The sequence below is a fragment of the Topomyia yanbarensis genome, chromosome 1 (genome assembly GCF_030247195.1).
Source record: "Topomyia yanbarensis strain Yona2022 chromosome 1, ASM3024719v1, whole genome shotgun sequence".
Lineage (NCBI taxonomy): Eukaryota > Metazoa > Arthropoda > Insecta > Diptera > Culicidae > Topomyia > Topomyia yanbarensis.
Genome location: NC_080670.1, coordinates 194,029,453 through 194,055,055, shown reverse-complemented (window position 1 = coordinate 194,055,055; position 25,603 = coordinate 194,029,453). Strand labels below are relative to the sequence as shown.

General features: G+C 41.5%; 2 protein-coding genes across 6 annotated transcripts; one reads left to right on the top strand and one right to left on the bottom strand.

The window, feature by feature from the left end:
* The first annotated feature begins 2,596 nt into the window (after positions 1-2,596).
* On the top strand, positions 2,597-5,313 carry LOC131685941 (BTB/POZ domain-containing protein 17). The gene is made up of 5 exons (XM_058969976.1): positions 2,597-2,909; positions 2,974-3,557; positions 3,619-4,031; positions 4,096-4,271; positions 4,363-5,313. Exons 1-5 carry the CDS (start codon positions 2,871-2,873, stop codon positions 4,624-4,626), a joined length of 1,476 nt encoding a protein of 491 aa, XP_058825959.1. The 5' UTR covers positions 2,597-2,870; the 3' UTR covers positions 4,627-5,313.
* A 506-nt stretch (positions 5,314-5,819) lies between these two features.
* On the bottom strand, positions 5,820-21,950 carry LOC131685912 (synaptic vesicle glycoprotein 2C). 5 transcript variants are annotated; one of them, XM_058969956.1, is made up of 8 exons: positions 21,765-21,950; positions 16,545-16,986; positions 16,120-16,492; positions 15,513-15,808; positions 15,277-15,422; positions 13,529-13,685; positions 6,124-6,251; positions 5,820-6,040 (listed from the first exon to the last, which is right to left on the bottom strand). In XM_058969956.1, exons 1-8 carry the CDS (start codon positions 21,808-21,810, stop codon positions 6,003-6,005), a joined length of 1,626 nt encoding a protein of 541 aa, XP_058825939.1. In that variant the 5' UTR covers positions 21,811-21,950; the 3' UTR covers positions 5,820-6,002. The 5 variants fall into 5 exon arrangements, with proteins under 5 accessions (XP_058825939.1, XP_058825954.1, XP_058825946.1 ...); XM_058969971.1 differs by having other exon boundaries at positions 21,743-21,948; XM_058969963.1 differs by lacking the exon at positions 21,765-21,950 and adding an exon at positions 21,512-21,646 and having other exon boundaries at positions 16,545-16,926.
* Positions 21,951-25,603: the final 3,653 nt, after the last annotated feature.

Sequence of the window (25,603 nt, the reverse complement as noted above, 5' to 3'; positions counted from 1 at the left end):
AGTAACTCAGTCACTCTTGTTCTGTCAATGGAGTCGTGCGATGAATTTCACATTAAAAAAAATGCTATTATTTATTTTGTTTAAAATGGAAGTGTGAATAAGTATTGTAATCACGTTTTTTTACTCACTTGGATATTTTAAAAAGGGACTATAGAAAATTTAACGAATTTAAAATGGCATGCTTCTCGATGAACCGATTGCAGATTGACTTTAAGTGCGACTTCGACAGGATCGCTGCTCCAAAGATGGATTATCAGTGGCGCCTCTGTCATATTCGGCCGTCCTTATCCACACACACACGTTTTATGATTTCTTTCGCTGTTCTATTATGGTGGTTTGATGATCCGTCCCCGAGATGTTTTTTTTTTTCTATGTGTGCGTCGACTGTCACTTTTTTCGAGCAAACAAGAAGAAATGAAGGAGAAAACAAAAGCACGTGGTCCCATATTTCATTCTGATTGGTTAGTGATGTAAACATTTGCGCTTTTGCGATCCCGGACGCCATACTTATTTTCTCCACGTGCTTACACGCTTCGTTTCGATTGGTCAGTTTGTTGATTATGTGCTTCGCGGTCCTGGAGCGCCATGATTAATTTCACTAGCAACAAACCAACACACTCAAACATGGCGAATATGAACACCTATACTATAATGCATCTCGATCCGTCCCAATCGTTTCTGGTACATCTTGCGATGCTACACACGATGGCAATTACTCCCAGCATTGGTTGGACTCGCCGTCGTTCGTAGGTTTGTAGTTAAGGGTTGCTGATCGTACTCCCAAAATTCCTCACTCTCTTCAGAAATTCGTCTAAATTATGAAAAAAGAAAAATCTCATCTGGAACTGGTATGTTGCACGTGAAGTAATACTGCTTGATTGTTTCCTTTTCTTGTTTTTGAGTAAGGATGTGAAATATACAGATCGGACAATTAGAAGCTACAAAGTAATTAGAAACAGCTTATCATTTTACGGGCTAATCTTTTGGCTTCTACTGGTAGGACTCGCTCAAGCCAACCAACAAGTCTCACGGTAAAGACAAACTTGTCCCTCTTTACCATGACAACCGACAAAGGAGAAGTCACGTAAGATGTCCACTAGAAGCCTGTTAACGATTCTCAGCATCATGTGTGCTGTTGTTTATCTCCGTTTGCCTTACAAAATCCCGGCGCAGATTTTTATTAGATTATTGCCATTACCCTTCCGGTGTTTAAATTATTGATTGTGGCACTAAAAACTGGATTCTAGCCGCACTTCGCACTTATTATTCTTCTATTAACCCTCTGGCACTCGCGCTGTTGTATTTAGTGCAACACCTTCAGAAACTCTACACTGATAAAAATATAACAGTAACATATATTATTTTTACACATAGATTTTTGCAATTAGCTGCTGCATATGCATACTATTTACTCGCACATAGATCTGATGAGAAAAATATCAATACATACTATTTTTGCATTGACATTTTATAACTTCGGCACATAAAACATGAGTCTATAGTGACACGTACATATAATTTATATGTAAACTTGTTGAATTCTACAGTTTGCACTTAAAATTTATGTTTTGCGCTTGATGAATATACTCTTTTTGCACATATAATTGCTAAGTGCGGGTAACAAATGTATTGTACAGTCAGATTTTTTTGAGTGTAGCGAAATCTTCTTTCAGCACCAGCGGCTACTCATTCGGGGAGCCATTCGCGCGAGTGCCGGAGTGTTAAATTCTGCTCATAGACTGGTTAGTTCGACTGGTCTTGGTCTATCTATGAAAGTAGCATCTGTATCACTTGAAATACGTTTTGACAGATCGCAGTTTTCAGTAGCAGTTTGATTACTCGCACTTCGAAAGTGCGGAGTCCAGGTTGGTGGGAAGTGCGCAATAAAGGGCACCAACAGCGATCTACTCACCGCGGTCGATGTATTCTCATTAATTCATTTTTCACTTTTTAATTCGACTAGATGCTGTGAATCGTCGACAGGCTTCTAGTAGTGCTCTTACGTGATTTCTCTTTTGTCGGTTCTCATGGTAAAGAGGAACAAGTCTGTTGCTGCCGTGAGACATGTTGGTAGATCTGAGCGATTCGTAGTAACACTGCCTAAGCTCGACTCCTGCCAACATAAGACAAAAGATTAATCCGCAAGATTTGAAACCAAATTTTCGGATCTGTATATTTCACATCCTTGAGCTCATTATGGTTCTAATTTTTTTCTAATTTCCCCTACTTAGTAATCACTAGCTAATTGAATGTCATTAAATGGTAAAAAAATTGTTTTTTTTGTGGGTGGAATACAGATCAATAATTGAATTTTATCAGAAAATTCAAAAAATTTCCTACCGCCCCTCTCATGTCACAATTTATATCAGCCCTTCTAGTATTATCGGATTATTTGTTTTAATTTTAATTAATTAATGTTAATTATCTCAAAAAAATAGTTGTATTTCCTTTATTTTTACCCACTTGTAGCTAGATGATATATTCAACACACTGCGCGGTGAATGGATCGACTGGTACATTTTGCGTCGTTGTGCTGCTTCTTTTTGTTTACATCATCTGTTGATGTTTGCGCAGGAAAAGGGAGTTGAGTTCGATTAGCTGTCAAATTGTGAATTCTGTTCAAAGTACATGCATCTAATCAACAAAAAAATTGTTCTACGTGCAACCATTTGGTAGAAAATATCCTGTATTTGCAAATTATTCTCCAAAAATTAACTGTGAAACAGTGCGATAGGAAGAAAACCAGCTTTTCACGCTACTGAAAAGACAGTCAAGATGGGATTTTCGTGAATACGCGCCTCTTGCTTGAATTCTTGTTATATTAGTGTAATCATCGTTGGAAACCTTTACGATCGTTGTTATCTGCTACCATGGAGGAACAAGTTAGTCAAGATTCGTGTGACGTTGAGGTAAGATAGACGGCACAAATTTCATATAATGAGGGATATTTCATTGTTTTCCTCTTTCGATCAGATGAACAACTCCAAGGGGGTTCTGTTGAAGATTGCCAATCTGTACGCCGAGCAGCTGATGTCCGACGTCGTTCTGGTGGTGGGGTCCAACCGATATCCCGCTCACCGAGTGATACTGTGTGCCAGCAGTGACGTTTTCCAGGTCATGCTGATGAACCCAGAGTGGAACGAGTGCCGGGAGAGTGTTATCGAGCTGAAGGAGGATCCGATGTGCTCGATGGTTTTCCCGCAGTTTCTGAAGTACCTGTACGTCGGTCAGATTAAAGTTTCTCTTCAGACGGTAATGCCGATGCTGGAGCTGGCCGATAAGTATAACATTAAGGACCTGGTGGAGCTCTGTGTGGACTATATGCTTAAGCACGTGGCCAAGGCTGCGACACAGGGTTATCTGGTTTCCTGGTTTCAGTACACGATTTCCTTCGGCAGTAATCATGTGCAACTGACACAGGCACTGCAGAATTTTCTAAAATGGAACTTGGATATCGTATCGGAATCGAACGATTTCAACGAATTGTGCGGATTGATTCTGGTGCGGCTGTTGCAGCAGAATGATCTTGTAGTGAAGAGCGAGTTCACACTATTCGAGTAGGTTTTGTGGTTCCTTTTTGTTATAAACAAATTTAACATATTTTGATGTTCTGCGCAGATATTTAGAGAAGTGGCTGTTGTACAAAAAGGACCAACTGGACAAGGAACAGGAGATGACGGAAGAGGAGAAACTGTTCGAGCTAGTCAGTACGATTGAGGCGGTCTTTGTACATGTTCGCTTTGCCATGATGTCACCGCCCGAGCTGGCGAAGATTCTGCTGCGGCCGATTATGCAGTACCACAAAGACTTCTTTGTAGAACGCGTTGCCATCGGGATGAGCTACCATGCCGGAGAGGGTATTCAGGCGATTCGAACACAGGAAAACGGTGCACTGCAATTTACGCCGCGCCTTTACACCACCGATAAGTGGGGCTTTAGTATGCGGGTTCCTGACTTTGAACAAATTGAGAACTACACCAACTTTGTTGGGCTGTTCTTCTCCCAGAACGATCTGTCCGAGTCACATGAAGGTTGTCGCTTGATGCAGCATTTCATTGGCGTACTTGGAACTCATTTCCATTTGTTTTATTTTAGACCAAAGTGTCGCATGGGAAATCGAGTTTTTCCCCCGAGGCGTTCGCTACAACCGCGCCAAGCTGATAGGAGTCTACAACACGCCGGTAAACTCGGAGATACCCGAATCGATCATTCGAACGGTGAGGCTGAAGGTGCTGTGCCAAGAACGACTCGAAGAGGAACAACGATTTATGGTAAGTACGCAGTCAACAAATACCTAAGGCAGATGTATCTTCCGTTATTTGGTATCAATTGCCCCAATACACAATCTCATAATATCAACAGATCGGCGTCCTGATCAGCGGCGTCCAGAATAAGATCACCCACATTCGGACGTGCCACGTGCGGACGGCATACTTCTCGAACGAGTTTCGGGTGTTACACATCGATAATCTGATACCGTACGAGGAGCTGCAGCTGAGCGCCGTCAACCTGAGTTCGCACCTGATCGGTGAGAAGCGGGATACCATCCAGCTGCAGGTGGTGATCGCTCCGCTCGGTGAATACGCCTGCAGTGAGACGCCACCGTTCGAGTTTCGAAATTTATAACGATAAGGGGTCGGGATTCGGGCGTTCAGTTGAAGCGATGATTCAGATAGTACCATGCATACATGTAGGCGTTTTGGTTGTTCGGGGCCTGTTCATTTAGCGAATAAAGCTAGTACTACCCAGAATCACCATAATATATTCAGTTGATTGTTTTCTGATTGTATATGATTAGGTACGATTAAGCGGAGAACCAGTTTTTTCTTTTTAAGGTTGTTTTGGACTGCTAATTCGTTCAAAGCGTATGTTTTTTAGTATTTCCCGAAGGTAGGACCCTGAGCAACCGCGAAAAATAACACAGATTATGACAATTCGTGGAAGCAACGTGCCACAACAGAGTAGCTGGGTATTTAAAAAAACTACAAAAATATGGACAGCAGATTTATTATTCATGTGCTAATATTTCACAACAGAACAAGTACTAAGAGTTTACCTACGAAACGCATGATTGTTTATTCACTACATCCGAAACTGAGAGGCCCTTCTCTGTAAGTGTTAAACTATTAAGGGAATAAATGTGTTCAATATGAAAAGCCTTGCAAACACAAGACCAAAACCCATGATGAGAAATTTCCTACTAGTAGGTAGCGACTGCATCGTGTGTGCTCCGTTTTCTTAATTAATTTCATTAGGAAAAGTGTAACTGTTTTCCGATCGATTATGTCGGGAGCGATTCAAACTGCACCGCAATCCGTTTTTCTTTGCTCTGCACTCTGCTGCTGCATGTAGATATATATGGATATGTAGCTACATACATGCTTGTCGGTTTGATGCGTGTCCGAAGTTGATGGAGTGCAGTATGACGCGCGAAATAATCCGATCATGAACGGGAATTTATTTCTATTCCGAAACTTTCGTTGCGCAAATGGTCGGCAAGCAGCACAGTGGATGCAATATTGTTCTCAATCGACAACCAGTCGTCCGTTAACCGGGTAGGAGCTTTTTTTATCGCCTCTCGCGATGGACCGTTTTTACTGATTCAGTATTTTAACGCTAGTCTTCGGATAGTTGTAAATTGGAAAAGAAATGGGTCACATAATCAGGACGAATGAAGATAGTTTTTTCTTGGTTGGGTTCCTAATACGTACATTATCTGATGTGAATTTATTATCTAACCGACCTGCCTTCAAAAATATTTTAATTCCCAAAGATACCCTAAGCAAATGGATGTCATCGTAGATTGTGAAAGTGAAAAATTGTATTCTTCAGTTTATCATATGCTGGTTTTGCTAGTAATTTCAGTCCATTTTCCAACTACCTGATGGGTCAACGAGATCATTCGGAGTGAATCGAACTACTCCACAGCCGTAGGTATGATTATAACCAGAAGAGATGATATTTCGATAGTCTCTAGAGCGTTCCTCAAACATAGCTCTCCGTCACTTTCCTGGTAAGGTCGTCCCGATTAGAGCACAAACTATAACCAAATATCCAAAACAGTAAAGAGAATTCAACCATCGGTACTCGAGTCAGCGCCGCATAACTTAACTACTAACTCACCGATCAGCAGTCCACCGAGCACAATGAAGATTAGATCACAGTTGTAGGTGAGCAGGAAGCCAACCAGATTACTGCCGACCATGGCCCCGAGCCGGCCGGTCATCAGTATCAGGCAGAGTGCCATTGCTCTAGATTTTGAATTTGTTTTTATTATTTTTTTGGTTTCAGGTAGCAAGCACATGGACCGAATCCACCGCGTGGTTGAGCGAACATTCGGAGGAAAGTCATTTATGGCACGCAAGTCGCAGTTTGGTTGAGCATCACGGGTTTCGAAACCGTATTCGGATGGGCGGCGGAGGCAAAAGAAGAAAGAGTATACATTTGTAGTGAACGTATCAATAATTAATTTGATAATTGTTACGATGAAGATGAAAGGGAGGTATTAGTTGTATATCAATGATCGTTTAGGGGAAAACAGAGAAAGCGGTTTTCACGTCAGTTGGGAATTTTCTAGGGTAGTGATTCGTAATCAGCTCGGCCTTTTAACCGACCGACGTTTGGTTTCTTGGACAATAGGATCGAACAAAGTACACGGGTTCATCAAGTGATTCTGATCCTTATGGCTGTAAAGTTCAGTTTCTGCCTATATTACCAAGAGAATGATCATGTTCATTTGAATCTGCTATTGAGTCAAGATGGAGAGTATCCGTCTTGCTAATTGAGTAGCCCATTTATATAACATTGACAATTTCTATCTCATTCCGAATGCTGATACCCAGTTTAAGTTCAGCCGGAATTCAAGCTATTTCTAGTTAGTATTCCGGCTCCAGTAAGACAACCGATTCTAACTAGAATCGGTTGTCACTGGAGCCGAAATACGAACTATAGAATGAGCCAGCATTCTGGCTGAACTTAATCGGGTATCTCTTCACTCCAATTATAAATTTCTTAAAACATTTTTTTCATGTTTTTAATGAGTTTGAAACTTTGGATGAAAAAACTTTCTTCAATTCCAGGTTACTTTCGATTGCTTACCGATTGTCATTTCTTATCATTTTGACACAAACGTTATCCCGGTCAGCATGGCAAGCAGAAAGTTAGCAAAAGTTGAGCAAAGCGAAATTGATGCTGGCAGAGTTTCTGCGAGCATTTTGCGCGATTTGTGCGAGAATTCTGTCAACGAATTCGCTCAAATGCAACAACCGTTTCTGACAGAAGCGGTTAAACCAACCGATGCTGCTCACTTTTATCCAGAATACAACCAGAAATATACGGCCAAGATCTCTGCACGCTTCCTGCCACATCTTTGTCAGATGTTTTGCTCGATTCGTGCTAAATTCTACCAGGTAGGAATTGCCAGGATCTTTGCACAGTTTATGTCCAAGTTATGCCAGGGTTTTGCTCGGTTCCTGTCAAAATTTGCCAGAAAACGCGAGCGAAACCGAGTTCGCCCTAGCTCAACTAACCTGAGAGGATACGCGCAGAAATCTGACAAGGCTGCCAAACCAAGACTTACAGAAATCTAGCAGAGCGGTCTCTGCCAGAAAATTTGCTCACTGGGATATGTTGCTGGCCATTATGCGTTTATTCCCTCTACCCACTGACCCAGTTAAGCTCAGCCAGAATTGAACTGGAATTCTGGCTGGTTCCAGTTCGTACACGGGCTCCAGTGACACAACCGATTCTAACTAGAATCGGTTGTGTCACTGGAGCCGGAATACGAACTGGAACCAGCCAGAATTCCGGTTCATTTCCGGCTGAGCTTATCTGGGGAGACGTCCAAAAAATTGTTTCAAAATCGTTCAACACGGGTCCAACGATGGACGTTCGTTGAACGGTTATTTGGACGTTGTCCAAATTGGTCCAACGAACGTCCTTCATTGGACGATTTTGAAACCAACCGTTCTTAGAGGGTATACCCTCTAAGAACGGTTGGTTTCAAAATCGTCCAATGAAGGACGTTCGTTGGACCAATTTGGACAACGTCCAAATAACCGTTCCACAAACGTCCATCGTTGGACCCGTGTTGAACGATTTTGAAACAATTTTTTGGACGTCTCAGTGGGTTCTCTTGATGGACACGGTCGGTTAAAGGTGTTCAAATATTCGTTCGGTTCAATAGTCGGTTGTGGTCGTAAGAATAGTCGTCGTCACCTTGTCAAGAAATAATTGCTTCAGTTGGTTCGGACGTTCACAAGAACTTAAAAGCAGACCCTGTCATAGTTTTCTGACCCGGAAATATTTAAAAAAAACCAAAAGGTAAGTTTCACTGAGCTATATTGTTGCTTTGAACTAACTTTCTTTTGTTTTTTGCAGCTCTTATCGTTATTATGAATATATGTCTAGAAGCGATGTTGCTCAGGTAAATAAATTAATTTTTTAAATATAAATTTAGCATAGATATTTCTCGCGTGTTTTTTGAAAAGGTCCAATAAACATGCTGTCAAAATTCATATTGAGCTTTCTACTCCCGTTAAAAACGGTGCCGAATTATTTCGTGAGGAAACCCAGTTAAGCTCAGCCGGAAATGAACCGGAATTCTGGCTGGTTCCAGTGTACGAACTGGAACCAGCCAGAATTCCAGTTCAATTCCGGCTAAGCTTTACTGGGAAACAAAAAAATGCGCTGCAAAAACCGATTGAGGCTAGGTATTTCGTGAGGCAAACAAACCAAACTCATTTGGTTTGACTTTGCATCTGTGGTTGTAAATCAGCTGTCAGAAATCTTTCATTGAAGGGAAATTCCGGACAAACCATTAAGCTGTGCACGCTGATGAAGTCAACACTTACTGTGAGCCGTGTTTACCGACTTTGCTTCACAGCTTAATGCAATGTTGGTAAACACGGCGCACATAAACTTCATTTTATATCGACTTAGCAGGCTAATTAAGCGTTGATCATAAATCATAGCAAGAGACGAAAGAAAAACTTCTTTTTTTTCTCGCCGAGTTACGGTTTGTCCGAAATTTTCTCTCAACGTCAATTTCGACAATATTGTAAACATTTGAATTAATATACGATTAACACTAGCGCCGCCACACCAACCTATTCCAACTATCCGTCAAATCCATTCCGGAACCGGTTCGAAATCGTGAATGGATTCAGTCTGGAATCTAGCTCAAAGAAAACAACCGATTCCGACTCTATCGGTTGATGCATTTGAGCTGGGCTTCATGCTGGAAGTCCGAACTGGTTCCGGACTAGTTTGACTGGGTAGAGTAATAACCGCTGTCAATTCTGTCGAGCTCAGCCACAAAAAAGCATGACAGTAGCGTACCTGGTTTAGATATCCCAACTATCTTCGAAACCGTTAGAGATTTTACACAAGTCGAATGCTGAGGATGGACGTCTGTTCTCTGTGATATACTTATTGGTCGTTTACAAAAAAAACATTTCTTCCATTTTGAGTATTCGCGACTACGAAGCTAAGTTTGACAGCTTGTGTGAGTGAAATTCATGTAAACAAATGGATGATGGAAAATGAATAATTTTAAACATGCCGTTTTCAACGTGGCTGAGTTCGACAGAATTGACAGCGGTTATTCCTCTACCCAGTCAAACTAGTCCGGAACCAGTTCGGACTTCCAGCATGAATTCGAGCTCAAATGCATCAACCGATAGAGTCGGAATCGGTTGTTTTCTTTAAGCAAGATTCCATACTGAATCCATTCAGGATTTCGAACCGGTTCCGGAATGGATTTGACGGATAGTTGGGATAGGTTGGTGTGGCGGCGCTAGTGTTTATAGTATATTCATTCAAATGTTTACACACGTTTTTAAAATATTTTTGTTCTATCATGGATGTCTGTTCGCTGTGCTATTACTGAGATATTCTCTCCGTGGTTAAAGCACAGAGAACAGACATCCATGATCGAACAAAAATATTTAAAAAACGTGTGTAAACATTTGAATTAATATACGACAAACACTAGCGCCGCCACACCAACCTATCCCAACTATCTGTTAAATCCATTCCGGAACCGGTTCGAAATCCTGAATGGATTCAGTATGGAATCTTGCTTAAAGAAAACAACCGATTCCGACTCTTTCGGTTGATGCATTTGAGCTGGAATTCATGCTGAAGGTCCGAACCGGTTCCGGACTAGTTTGACTGGGTAGAGGAATAATCGCTGTCAATTCTGTCGAACTCAGCCACAAAAACATGATCGTAGAGTACCTGGTTTGGATATCCCAACTACGTCCGAAACCGTTAGAGATTTTACACAATTTGAATGCTGAAAATGGACGTCCGTTCTCTGTGCAAATAGTTGAAATTTCTTATTTTTCTTCTCATTTTTATTGCACTTTAACCACACATCACTTCATTACTCTTCACCGACCAGGATTCAGAATCGGTTTTAGATTTTAGCCAGGATTCTGCCAGTCAGGCATCCAAAATTCGTCAAAATGAAAAACCTGTCTTCACAACCTTTCAAATGTCTTCAAAATGAAGACTTGTCTTCACATCTGGCAATCTCCCACAATAGTCGGTGCAACAATCGACCGATTAATCGCTGCATACTTGGCCGATTGTGCCGAAGCAAGCCGATTAAGGCCCTATTTCTTCACCCTCTCTTAGCGCTTAGGCCAGGTTTCAACGTACTGGGAACCTGGTTTAAAAGTTAAGCGAGGGTGAAAAAATCGGCCCTAAGACGGTGGAAAAATCGGGAGGATTTTCTGTGGGGTTATTCTAGTTAGTACTTCGGTTCCAGTGACAAAATTGCTTCGAAATCGTTCAACACGGATCCAACAATGGTCTTCTATTAAATGTTTATTTGTACGTCGTCCAATGTTGGTTCTTTATTGGACGATTTGGAAACCAACCGTTCTTAGGGTGTGTGGATTCCAGTTCAAATCCCCAGTTAAACCCATTCCGGAACCGGTTCGGTATTCTGAATGGAGTCAGTGTGGTTTCCAACTCAAATGCAACTACCAATTCCGGCTCAATCGGTTTCGGAATCGGTCGTTGCATTTAAGCTGCAATGCATACTGACTCCGTTCAAGCGCAGAGAACAGACATCTATGAATGCTGAAGAGTAACGTCTGTCTTCTGTGATTCACGATTCCGAATCAAATTTCAAATGTTTTGATCGGGTACGCAGTCACCGTGGGAGCAAAGCGAAATTGAATCTGGCAGTGTTTCTGCCAGCATTTTGCGCGATTTTTGCGAGAATTCTGGTAAAGAATTCGCTTAAATGCAACAACCGTTTCTGACAGAAGCGGTTAAACTAACCGATGCTGCTCACTTTTAGCCAGAATCCAGCCAGGAATGTACGGCCAGGATTTCTGTACGCTTCCTGTCACAACTTTGTCAGATGTTTTGCTCGATTCGTGCTAAAACTCTACCATGTAGGAATTGCAAGGATCTTTGCACGGTTGATTTCTGAGTTGTGCCAGGGTTTTGCTCGGTTCCTGTTAGGTTCGGCGCGTCAAACTGTGAACTTCGTAAATTTTCAGAAAAACTCGGAACAATTGCCACCTTTCCTAGCAAATTACGAGAACTCGACAGGATTTACGGATATAGCGACGAAAAAAACTTGCTTCGACTTCCACGAAGCTCTAATGGAAATGCATTCTAAGTAAGAATTGGAGTTATATCCAGCTTTTTACGTGCCATAATGGCGGTCTAAATTGTTGAGTTCGTAATACATTTAATTTATAGTTACTATATTCATAGTTAGGCGGAGACACTGAGCGGAGCCAATTGAACACGTCAAAAGGCGGAGCCAATCGAGCATGACGTCACATAACATGTTCTCTTTGGATGTATATGGAAAAGGTATTGTAATTATGGTCATAATTATTTTACTCTTTTCTTGTGTTATCGAGTGTAGAGAAACGAGAAGCCCAAGATTTTTTGTAACACAAAGAGATATTCGCACAAGTATGAAATCATATCATCAGATCTTCGAATTGGTTTTCTATTCGTACATGTAAAGTTCGTACTCACGACGACAATGAAATCATTAAGCTAGAGCTTGAACATTTGCATGGGTTGCTAGTGTTTTCTTCCTGGAATAAGAGCTGCCAGTTTTCCGGTATTTGCGTCCGCCTAACTCTATATATAGGAACTCTAATTTAATTGCCCTTTTTTGACAATAATCGTTTACGCCAGCTTGACAGCAACGCCCAGTTGAAGATGTCGGGCGTTCATTGTATAAACATCCAACGCATTGGACTAACGTAGGATGACTTAATCTCGCTGGGCGGTTGACGTAAACGATTATTGTCAAAAATGGGCCATTAAACGTATTACGAACTGAACAATTTAGACCGCCATTATGGCACGTAAAAAGCTGGATAGTACGATACAAGTGCTAAGTTTGTTCTATGGGTGACTAAAAAACCTTCCATAAAACGTGAACTTTTTCTAGGAATGGAAACGACACGTCGTTTGTCCTAGAATAGCTGAATTTAAATGTTTTGAATTCGTGTTGGGCATCATTGGACGATATCGAACCATTCTTTTCCTAGGGACAATCAAGCTCATTCCGGAACTGGTTCGGAATGCCCACTGAGAAGCCCAAAAAATTATTTCAAATTCCTACGATGGAAGTCTGTTGAATGATCCAATGTTGGTCCAAGGAACGTCCTTTATTGGAGGATATCGAAACTAACTGTTCTTAGGGGGTGGTAACAGATTTTGTGTTTGCCTTCCGGTCAGGTATTTGATTTAAAAACTGTTTTTTCAATGTTTCAGCACCAACAAGTTTTCATATACTTGTCTTAAAGATCTTAAACATTTGAATTTTCTTACATTTTCGAATAGAAAATAAATCAAAATCCTTCTGAAGTTTAAAGCGTTTCAAATATATATTGTACCATTTGGAGACTTGAGCTCTATCGATTTATGCCTTTAAAGAATAATCTAATTTCTTCAGTTATCCTGTATACTACGAATCGATCACTTAGTCAGTGAAACAGAAATTAAACAATCCGTAGTGAGATTTCAGTGCCATGCCGTTACTTGATTCTATCCCTCTCATTGATTCAGTTAGACTACGTTCAGTAATGCTCGAATGGTGGCTAATCAATAACAACGGCCTTGCCAGTACCACGGTACCAGGAACTGAAGCTTCCATCAATCGAGATCAAATCTATTGCAGAAGCTAATAAATATATGATGGCATGAACGTTTCGCGCGCGCTTGAACCGACTAATCAGCCTAATTGAGAGGCAATACAAGTCGGCGCCGCGCTTTCTCTCTCGCATGCGCATCGCCATAATGTACCCGTCCGTCAGTCAGCGTATAGCGTTTAATTTAAGTTTTTGCACCTGCGTCGCCTTTCGGTTCACGACCGTTACGAGACGCAGATGCAGACGAAGCAAGTTTCCACGATCATCACCGCACGATGACGATGATGATTGGTGGTGATGATAATGAGCTTTCGGATGATGACGTGTTCCGTGCATGGATCGACAGCCGTCGGCGCGGCAGTTGGCAACGGTATACATTATGTACTTACCGATAATTAGTTGGAAATAGATCAACCGATATGGCGCTGAGCACCGATCCGCAGCAGCCAACGGCGAGAAAAACCACAATCACCAGCAGCGTCAGGTAGAAATCGGAAGTCCACAGTGCACCGATTCCGCATAGGCCGCACGCCACGTTCCAAACGTCTGCATAAAGATGGGGAGCGAAAAATGAGATTTTCAATTTTACTGCTTTCGGTTCGTGGCTGATGGGAAAAGGAGGGAAAACGGTTAGCGCGGGAAAATTTTCATTGATTTCGTAGACATACTCGGGCAGATAATGGAAATTTGTTGCCGGGTAATCGCCTACGGTTCGAACTTGTGACTGTCCAATTAAAGGAAAGTGTAAACAGATGAAAATTTATCAGTTCAGTGACTTTTAAATTTTCGAAAGGGTGTTGTACCTATACATTTTGATGGAAGGTCCCATCGTTCACTTTGAGGTGGAATATTTGAGAAAAATTTCACTTATATTGCTCTGAAATTGTCTGTCTGAACAATATAAGATGGAAATGGAACATTCGATTGGTGAGCGCGAATGCATTCAGTTTCGTTAGCAGGAGGGAATACATTAATTAATTGTAGCGTTGTGGATGTCGTTATGACTTGGACTATGAAAGGAATGATGTATGGGAATAATAAACTGGGTTCGAGTCGAGGTTGTTGCATTTCAGTTGGAATCCGCATTGACTCTATTCAGAATTCCGAACCGGTTCTGGGATGGGTTTATCTGTGTGATTCCGAATCTATCCCGGTCAAACCATTCGGAATTTGATTCGGAATCCTGAATGGAGTCAGTATGGATTCCAAATCAAATGGAACAACCGATTCTGAGTCGGAATCGGTTGTTGCATTTGATTTGGAATCCATAATGACTCCATTAAGAAATCCGAACCGGTTCCGGAATGAGTTTAGCTGCCCTCTAAGAACGGTTGGTTTCAAAATCGTCCAATGAAGGACGTTCGTTGGACCAATTTGGACAACGTCCAAATAACCGTTCAACGAACGTCCATCGTTGGACCCGTGTTGAACGATTTTGAAACAATTTTTTGGACGTCTCAGTGGGTGGGATCCCCCTAAGAACGGTTGGTTTAAAAATCGTCCAATGAAGGACGTTCGTTAGACCAACGTTGGACGACGTCCAAATAACCGATCAACAGACGTCCATCGTTGGACCCGTGTTGAACGATTTTGAAACGATTTTTTTGGGCTTTTCAATGGGATCGGTTCCCACTGAGAAGCCCAAAAAATTGTTTCAAAATGACGTACGTTGGCCCAACGTTGGATGACGTCCAAATAACCGTCCAACAGACGTCTATCGTTAAACCCGTGTTGAAATTCCGTCAGGATTCTGAATTCATTCAAGATTTTGAACCGGTTCTGGAGTGGTTGGTCTAATCAGCCGAGAATCTAACTGGGTGTTAATCACTCTGAAATCATTAGGTTTGTTCCAGTACATGGAAGTTACCCCTTGTTGCTCCGTAGCAAAAAATTCTTGCTCCTTTTCACTCTGGTTTTCCACCAGAAGAAGAAAAAAGAGAAGAAGGTAGTACAGGAACGATTTTCTCCCTGTTTGCTCCGGAGTACTTTCAGTTTCTCCTGGTACTGGAACAAACCTATTATACACTGTGAACATCAAATTTGCTGATTGATTTTTCAATCATTTTCCAACTGTCAGTACTCAAATGAAAGGTATTAATTTCAGTTAATATTTTCTAATAACGGATGTTATACTTACTAAATAACAGTTTCTTCCCCACCATGTTTATGATCGCTCCATTCAGAATATAGCACAGCAAAAACAGGACTCCCATAACCGTGGTAATCACGAAAATTGAAGGATCGATATCCACAGAGCAGTTGCCGACGCTGCCGGCACCCGATCTATAATTAAGAAAACAAAATCAAACTACTAGAAAAACAGCACCACTCGAGAGCACCCCACAGGAGCGTCTCTAGAAATCGCAAATCTACCCCGTGGTCCGATTTCGGTGAATTATCTCCACCACCTGGCAGATGGTTATTTGGCTTTCCTTGTAGTTGATGTACGTGTTCAGAATGTCCGGCATCCACATGAATAGACCCGAGGATGCCGCAAACAGGCCAAACATGAGAAAAGCCGCCCGGATTGTGTTGCCAAGCAGGGGCTGCCGGAACAATGGCACGGTTTGTTCCCACACATACCGCAGCCCGAGGCTCGATTTGCGCCGCATTTCATCGGCGAAGGCACTGTCGATCGCATCCAGGGCGACGGATTTCACCGGGAATGTCTTTGGAGTGTCGCACCGCCGCCGAGTCGCAGTTGGATAGTGGAAACCGGAGAGAATGAAATGTACTAATGAATGAATGAATGTGGCAACATAATTCAGCTGAGGTTGAGAAATGGTGCTCGATTTCAGGTGATTGCGCGTGTGCCTCCCATTCAATTATCGGCAATTTTCACACCAATTTGTGACGGCAAGTGCAGGCCGATTGTACTGCGAAATAGCCTGCTCCAATCCAATGAATTGAGATATAGGAAGCATTGAGAAAATGGGAAACAACGCTGTTTCAGAGCACCGTCGCTATTTCAATGACTTACATATTCGGGCTTCCCGTGATTCCAACAGTACATCTTTGTCAAAATCTGTAACACTTTCTCGTTTTCGCCGGTGGTACTAAGAAGAAATTTCCCACTTTCGGGGAGATACACCATTCCGCAGATAATGAGCACACTGGCGAAAGAGCTCAAGATCAGATAGGCGCGCCACAGGCTGTACCGCATCTGCAGGGGCCCAACGTACAGGTTTAGATGCTGATCGGCATCCAACGGAATGATGAACCAGGCCATTATTGGAAGATAGATCATGCCGAAGGCCATGAACATCGCTGCCCATGAGATGACTTTGGCACGGGATTTGTCCGTGTGGAATTCCGCCAGGTACGCGTAGGACGTCGCTGCGTTTCCTGAAATGCTAGAAAAGGTCTTAGTTCAGTCACATACCCTAGCTAATAGTGAAAACTCACAAAAATCCAACACAAAATCGCATAACGATCAACATCCACACGTGGACGGAAAAACTGGACACGATCGACAGCAGCAAGCTACAGCTGGTGGTTAGTAGGATTACTTTTCTGCGACCCCACGTATCCGATAGGAAGCCCCACAAGTGGGAACTCGTTACAACGCCACAGAACGCTGCCCCATTTAGCATTCCTTTGTCGGAAAAGCTCAACCCTAGATCACATTCTGCGGCGGAGATTATGAATCCCATATTGATCGTCTCGTCGATCACACTCATCAAACAGAAGCCACACACGAACAGGAGCAACGTGTGAAACCTGCCCGTTCCCACCAGCTCCAGTGCTTCATTGTAGGTGTAGATCCGAGCTTTACCATCGTAGCTGACTACGTTACGTTGCTGGATGTGCTGGATTTCGACCTGTTGCGGATCTTGCGGGTTGTGTTCTGTTTGTTGGAGAAGAGATGGGACGAGTTAATTTTAGTGCGAATGCTAGGCAAACTATGGTTGATTTGAGATTGTGGTGCGGTCCCGTTATCCGAGAAGGTGTTTTATCGTGTAAAATGTGGAATATTACCACAGAGAACAGACGTCCATCTTCAGCATTCAACTTGCGTAAAATCTCTAACGGTTTCGAAGGTAGTTGGGATATTCAAACCAGGTGCGCTACTGTCGTCATGTTTTCTTGTGGCTGAGTTCGATAGAATTGATAGCGGTTATTCCTCCACCCAGTCAAACTAGTCCGGAACCGGTTCGGACTTCCAGCATGAATTCCTGCTCAAATGCATCAACCGATAGAGTTGGAATCGGTTGTATTCTTTGAGCAAGATTCCATACTGAATCCATTCAGGATTTCGAACCGGCTAGACATCCATGATCGAACAAAAATATTTAAAAAAAACGTGTGCAAACATTTGAAATAATATACGATAAACACTAGCGCCGCCACACCAACCTATCCCAACTATCCGCCAAATCCATTCCGGAACCGGTTCGAAATCCTGAATGGATTTAGTATGGAATCTTGCTCAAAGAAAACAACTAGTTTGACTGGGTAGAGGAATAACCGTCGAACTCAGCCACAAAAAAACATGATGACAGTAGCGCACCTGGTTTGAATATCCCAACTACCTTCGAAACCATTAGAGATTTTACACAAGTTGATTGCTGAAGATGGATGTCTGTTCTCTGTGCTTAAATCATTTTTCATTTGTCATTTTGCGCTCAAAAAAAGGAAAAAAGATAGGTGGGTAATGTCAGAGGCATAACCACAATGAAGTAGAGTTTTTCCCTTCTAACTTGTGCTGCAAGTTGTCATCTGAATCTCTAAGTAAGTCGATTTGAATGATTTTCTTTTCAAATTTGAAAAAAACATCCCTTTTAGTATTCTGGAATATGCAAGCATTTTTAAAACTATGAGCAGGACGTCTCCAGGACGATATTTGATATTTATGTTCCTAATTCAATATAACAACACAAAACTGAGGACAAAGCTAGGGCAGATCACTTGTGATGCATTTTTAAAAATCAGCGTAATTAAATGCATTTCTTTCCATCAAAATGGAAATTCGTAATGCAGTTTGCGTTGCGTGTAATGTATTTTGCGTTGCGTGTAAGACGTCAAAACCCTACAAAAACAGCACTACATTCAACAAAACATCGAACGAAGTGGATCATCGTAGGACGATTGTTAAGTAATCTTTTCTGCGAGGGAGTGCAAAGTTGATGCAAAAATGGAAATTAAATGCATTTTTTTAAGTTGATGCAAATTTGTTATACATTCCTAGAGTGATCTGCCCTTAGAGGGTGTCCCACATCAACCCGGTCAGCGTGGCAAGCAGAAAGTTAGCAAAAGTTTAGCAAAGCGAAATTGATGCTGGCAGAGTTTCTGCGAGCATTTTGCGCGATTGTGCAAGAATTCTGGCAACGAATTCGCTCAAATGCAACAACCGTTTCTGACAGAAGCGGTTACATCAACCGATGCTGCTCACTTTTATCCAGAATCGAGCCAGAAATGTACGACCAAGATCTCTGCACGCTTCCTGCCATATCTTTGTTAGATATTTTGCTCGATTCGTGCTAAATTCTACCAGGTAGGAATTGCCAGGATCTTTGCACAGTTTATGTCCGAGTTATGCCAGGGTTTAGCTCGGTTCCTGTCAAAATTTGCCAGAAAACGCGAGCGAAACCGAGTTCGCCCTAGCTCAACTAACCCGACAGGATACGCGCAGAAAACTGACAGGGCTGCCAAACCAAGACTTACAGAAATCTAGCAGAGCGGTCTCTGCCAGAAAATTTGCTCACTGGGAAATTGCATCACGGGAAAAACACTGTGAAAAAAATAACCCATTGGGTATTTTCTCTTGAAATTTGGGTAGAAGTAGTTTAGAGTGTATTGTTTACACTATATTTTTATCGCTGTTGGTTTTTCGAAAATTGTTGCCGATAGATTGAAACCTGCGTGCACAGAGAACAGACATCCATGATCGAACAAAAATATTTAAAAAACGTGTGTAAACATTTGAATTAATATACTAAAAACACTAGCGCCGCCACACCAACCTATCCCAACTATCCGTCAAATCGATTCCGGAACCGGTTCGAAATCCTGGATGGATTCTGCATGGAAATTAGCTCAAAGAAAACAACCGATTCCGACTCTATCGGTTGACGCATTTGAGCTGGAATTGATGCTGGAAGTCCGAATCGGTTCCGGACTAGTTTGACTGGGTAGAGGAATAACCGCTGTCAATTCTGTCGCACTCAGCCACAAAAAAACATGACGACAGTAGCGCACCTGGTTTAGATATCCAAACTACCTTCGAAACCGTTAGAGATTTTACACAAGTTGAATGCTGAAGATGGACGTCTGTTCTCTGTGCTGCGTGTGTTACAACAAATACGCACGAGGAATGCATGGCTGTTTAAAACAAAAGAAGTTTAGCGTGCCCACGGAGATTATGGGAGACTATTCTAGAGGTTCAATACTACCAATTAAGCAGATTAAAAAGAAGTCGATTGGCATGAATTCTGAACTGAAAAGAACACCTGCTCAAGCTGGGGAGAGTAAGTTCTTGTTTTGACATTTTCATTTTTATGTTTATAGAACAGTCAAAATTATAAATCTAAAAATGAACCACACCAGAGTGTGTTCTTAATTCGCTACCTGACTAGAAAATATCTTTCCCAATCTATAGAGACTGAGTGTATGTACTGAATACGCTTTTTATATTCAAAACACAGCTCTAAATTTATTTCGAAAGAAGCAACAAATAAAACGACAGCGAACAGCAGTTTTAAAGAACGAAACAAAACTGTTCGTAATAATAAATCAAAACTACGGATGCGAGTGTTCCTAATTCTACTTTTAAACTCCTTTATTAAACACTTGGCTGCTGAATGCACCCTAAGAAACCTGATTGTTATAAACAACTAATGCTTGCAAACTTGCGATAACAATAAACACCAATTCGTGATTTATCTTGGTCATATGACACTATCCTTGGCTTGACTACCAAGAATCGCTACAGATTAGCTTCGTAACTTGAAACAAACTGAAACTGCTCTAACATAGTTCAATCTTCTCGCCATCCAAAATCCACTGTGTGCAGCCTATCGTGCGCTCCCCACCCCGCCGTGCGAACCGAAACCCTTCATGTACACAAACTATTGCACAACCGGGGCGATATAGCCATGATGTTGCTCATTTAATATTCGAGCGACGAATGATTAAAACGAACACGCGGTACCTCTATTTGCCAACTAAGCTGAGGTACTGAGCTCTTTTTTATATTCTGTACACACAATCTCAATATTACCACAGAGAACAGACGTCCATCTTCAGCATTCAACTTGTGTAAAATCTCTAACGGTTTCGAAGGTAGTTTGGATATCTAAACCAGGTGCGCAACTGTCGTCATGTTTTTTTGTGGCTGAGTGCGACAGAATTGACAGCGGTTATTCTTCTACCCAGTCAAACTAGTCCGGAACCGATTCGGACTTCCAGCATGCATTCCAGCTCAAATGCGTCAACCGATAGAGTCGGAATCGGTTGTTTTCTTTGAGCTAGATTCCATGCAGAATCCATCCAGGATTTCGAACCGGTTCCGGAATCGATTTGACGGATAGTTGGGATAGGTTGGTGTGGCGGCGCTAGTGTTTTTAGTATATTAATTCAAATGTTTACACACGTTTTTTAAATATTTTTGTTCGATCATGGATGTCTGTTCTCTGTGATATTACTTGCCAAACAAAAATTTCGTTTTACACTTCCCAGTAAAGCTCAGTCGGAATTGAACTGGAATTCTGGCTGGTTCCAGCTCGCACACGGGCTCCAGTGACACAACCGATTCTAACTAGAATCGGTTGTGTCACTGCAGCCCGTGTACGAACTGGAACCAGCCGGAATTCCAGTTCATTTCCGGCTGAGCTTAACTGGGTTTCAGTTCCAGACACAGAGAACAGACGTCCATCTTCAGTATTCAAATTGTGTAAAATCTCTAACGGTTTTGAAGGTAGTTGGGATATCCAAACCAGGTGCGCTACTGTCGTCATGTTTTTTGTGGCTGAGTTCAACAGAATTGACAGCGGTTATTTTACTTCAGAAAGCTCCATAGCTCACATCAGCTGTATGGAAAAAGATCAAAAACTGCCATGACGTCTGTTCTTTGTGATTTGCTGGTTGGAAACTATTTAAATGGAACGCCTTTTTATTAGACCTCCTCTAGTTGGACGACAGTCCAATTAAAGAGCACCGGAATGTTCTTTTACTAATTTTTGACATCTGTTAGTCGTTCATATTAGCAAATGCGTATACACATTACAAACAAAATCTCGGAAATCGAAGCAAGATGGTGGGAATCCAAGCAGTAATACCGCACTTCTAGATTGATCTTGAGAGTACTATACAATTTTTGTTGTGTCTGAAAGACCCTTCAATTTCAGCGTTCTAATCTATCGAGTAACAACTACCAGCTGTAGCCACACAACACCGGAATATCTTCTGAATCAACAGCGCCATCTTTAGCTCACGACACACTACTAACGATAACACCGGTCACACCATCGGATGAAACTTGTTAATAGAACGCGTTTATATTATTCCCATGCCTCTTTGCTACTGAATTAAATATTTTCCTTTGGCGCACCACAATAACCAATCAACCTCGAGAATGGGGACACAATCGATCTATGGACAATTACACATGTAATGTCATATATTTACTAGCTTCGCTGCCATCAACCTCACTCTTATCACTTTGATCGGTCATAGTCAGTCGTAAACGGTGAAAACAAACTTGATCTTCTTATTTTCTTATCAGTATTGCACTGAACATCTGCTCGGAATTTGTGTGGGATTCGCGATCTGCCCTGCGAGACTCGGCAGTGTATATACTTGTTATCGGCTTGGAATCTCGCGATGCACTGATGAGACTGCAGGAGTAGTACCCTGCGAATATGTACTGCGATTTTCAAAGTATACTCTATGGCTGGTGACGCGCCTCATTCAGTTAAAGCTGTTTTGGCTTTATTAAATGAAGAATAAAATCCTGGTTTTTATTAAATTTAAGAATGTAACAATATTTTCTTTTTTAACATCAGTAAAAAAAAAGTACGTACGTGTCTTGAGTGTCAGTTGCATATTCGATTTTTTGGCTTCATTGAGGATATTTTATCATGCAGATCAATAGTTAGAAATTTGAATTTTTGTGGGAAATGATAAACTGAGATTATTTTTATTGGTCAAAAGCAGATTCGGGTAGAGGTCGATCGCTTCGAGACTACAATTTATATTATCAAAAATTCTTACATCGACATCGGACTGGTAGGCTACACATTACGCGTAAAACTTTGAATTGCCGTTTTTCAGATAGACTATATTTAATTCGGTTGTTCTAGCAAACGCCAGACATGATACTCGTTCGTTCACTACTTGGGGCCTTTATCTTAGTTTTCTATTCTACAGCGAACATAATAAAATAAAGTCTATTTGTCTGACTATAAATAACGCCACCGTTGCAGTGAAATGGATAAACCCAAAATAAACTACACATTTTCATGCCATGTTACCAAGTCACACTCGTGCTCTGGATATACATTTGATAAAACGACCAAAGTGTTCTCTTCATGTATCCAAGTAGCGCACAATATACAAGACGAAGTTTTAAATAACGGGTGCGTTAACTCTTTTATGCCCAACTTTCTTGTGGCGCATATAGGATCCCAAACCTATTTTTACTTGAATCCTATTTTGATTAAGAAACACATAACTTGATTTGATCATAATAGATGCTTTTCTCCTAAGACAAGACGCGACAATCGGCTTCTTATTTTTCCTTCGACATTCTTCTTTTCCCACATTTCACCCTGCCGAAATCTTCCGAACAGTGTTGCTATTTTTATTAATGAAAATGGAGTCTTGTTAATTTATTTTATACCGGAAATATTTTGTATCTTGAATCTACTATATTGATGCAGGGCACCGTTTTTCCGTGTAATGGGTGTTTGGTAAGGTTTAATGAAGCCATTATCTGAAAAATTTTAGATTATGGTGTGGTTTTTGTCTTATTTTTGTTAAAGTTGATCAACCACGTATACGGTAAATGCATGATAAATACTTGTTTGACTTTGCCGCACAATTTCTGTTCAATTTAGTCATTTTTACTTATTTAACGGTAATAATTTTATTTGTCAAAAGTAATGACACTCTTTCCAATGAATATAGCAACACTGCTTAACATCATTTCGCTATCCTTGCAGTAACATTGCGTACGGTGCAAAAAGTCATAATCAACCAATCAGGAGCTGGACCATTCTGACGTAAAATTGGAACAAAAACGGCCCCCCTTATTGTCACGTCTTGTCTTAGCTTTTCTCAAGCTGCTCAAGTTTTACCTTCCGATGTTAATTATAATTCACCTAGAACACAGAGAACAGACATCCATGATCGAACAAAAATATTTAGAAAACGTGTGTAAACATTTGAATTAATATACGATTAACACTAGCACCGCCACACCAACCTATCCCAACTATCCGTCAAATCCATTCCGGAACCGGTTCGAAATCCTGAATGGATTCAGTATGGAATCTTGCTCAAAGAAAACAACCGATTCCGACTCTATCGGTTGATGCATTTGAGCTGGAATTCATACTGGAAGTTCGAACCGGTTCCGGACTAGTTTGACTGGGTAGAGGAATAACCGCCGTCAATTCTGTCGAACTCACCCTCTAAGAACGGTTGGTTTCAAAATTGTCCAATGAAGGACGTTCGTTGGACCAATTTGGAAAACGTCCAAATAACCGTTCAACAAACGTCCATAGTTGGACCCGTGTTGAACGATTTTGAAACAATTTTTTGGACGTCTCAGTGGGCAGCCTCAAAAAAAAAACATGACGACAGTAGCACACCTGGTTTGGATATCCCAACTACCTTCGAAACCGTTAGAAATTTTACACAAGTTGAATGCTGAAGATGGACGTCTGTTTTCTATGCCTAGAATATTCACAATAATGCAAATACATGGAAAGTGTAATCAATACCATCCTAAAATGTCATGCTTACCTTCTAAGCATTTTGGGGCATTGGCCACTCTCAGTGATATTCCGGGTACCTGGTTTCTCAGGTGAAGAGAACCCGTGATGATCGGTTCTAAACCAACCTTGTTTTTAGCCAGCAAGCCAATTCGTATCAGGTATGAGGTAATTTGGTACTTGCTGGCTAAAACAGCATTCGATTTCCCTATGTCTCACCACAGAGAACAGACGTCCATCTTCAGAATACAACTTGTGTAAAATCTCTAACGGTTTCGAAGGTAGTTGGGATATCTAAAAGGTGTGCTACTGTCGTCATGTTTTTTTTGTGGCTGAGTTCGTCAGAATTGACAGCGGTTATTCCTCTACCCAGTCAAACTAGTCCGGAACCGGTTCGAACTTCCAGCATGATTTCCAGCTCAAATGCATCAACCGATAGAATCGGAATCGGTTGTTTTCTTTGAGCAAGATTCCATACTGAATCCATCCAGGATTTCGAACCGGTTCCGGAATGGATTTGACGGATAGTTGGGATAGGTTGGTGTGGCGGCACTAGTTTTTATCGTATATTAATTCAAATGTTTACACACGTTTTTTAAATATTTTTGTTCGATCATGGATGTCTGTTCTCTGTGGTCTCACCAACGTAACGAACTTCTCTTTCGAGACATCGAGAGTGTTTCGAATTTTGGACTAGCGTCAGTCTGTTGCCTTCATCAAGTGTTAGATTCTGAAGAGACGGGGAAGATGCAAAAATATTTATCATTTTTAACGGCGATGCCATTGCAAATTTTTTCTCTCAAAATAATTGAAAGAAAACCTCGCAAAACGCTCAAATAACAAGTTTGCAATCCATCAATTGACTATTTAATACGCTTACAACATGTTTGTTCAGAAAAGTATTCCGAACGAATCCAAAACCACCAATTTCGATGACGATCGCCGCTCAATTTCTCTCCAAAAGAATGATACCCACCGATCGGCTCTCCGAGTGCATCCCGAAAAAGAGAAAACGGAGAAAGAGATACCTGTCAGCCTATTCCTCTACTTATGGCCATTTCTGCATTCCACAAGGCAACTTTTCAGCAGCAGCAGAATCTGACACGGATCCGGACCAGCACTCAGCGATTTCCCCCTTCACAGGCTACGGAAGGCTATGCTGGTGGTGCAATGCTGTTTGGCCGTTATCGGACACCGTGGCTGCGCTCAGAGGCCATGACCGTGACCACCGTGTGGACGTTCGGTCGTGATCATGGCGCGGGATCTCTCGCACACTGGCGCAATCTAACGAACTACCGGGTGCCGAGTGGGATCCACGCATGACTTTCATAAGCTTTGCTTAAACTATTTACGTTAGAGTTCCAAATGTATGATGTAATTTTGAGCGATTTTTTTCAAAAAAATAGCGTTTAATATACTAGTTGTAAACAGAAAGTTTCTCAGCTAGTATATGTTTTTTTTCGAATGCAATTGGAATCTGTAACAGTAAGCAGTTCATCACTAACAGCATCGCGAAAAAAAATCTGCAAA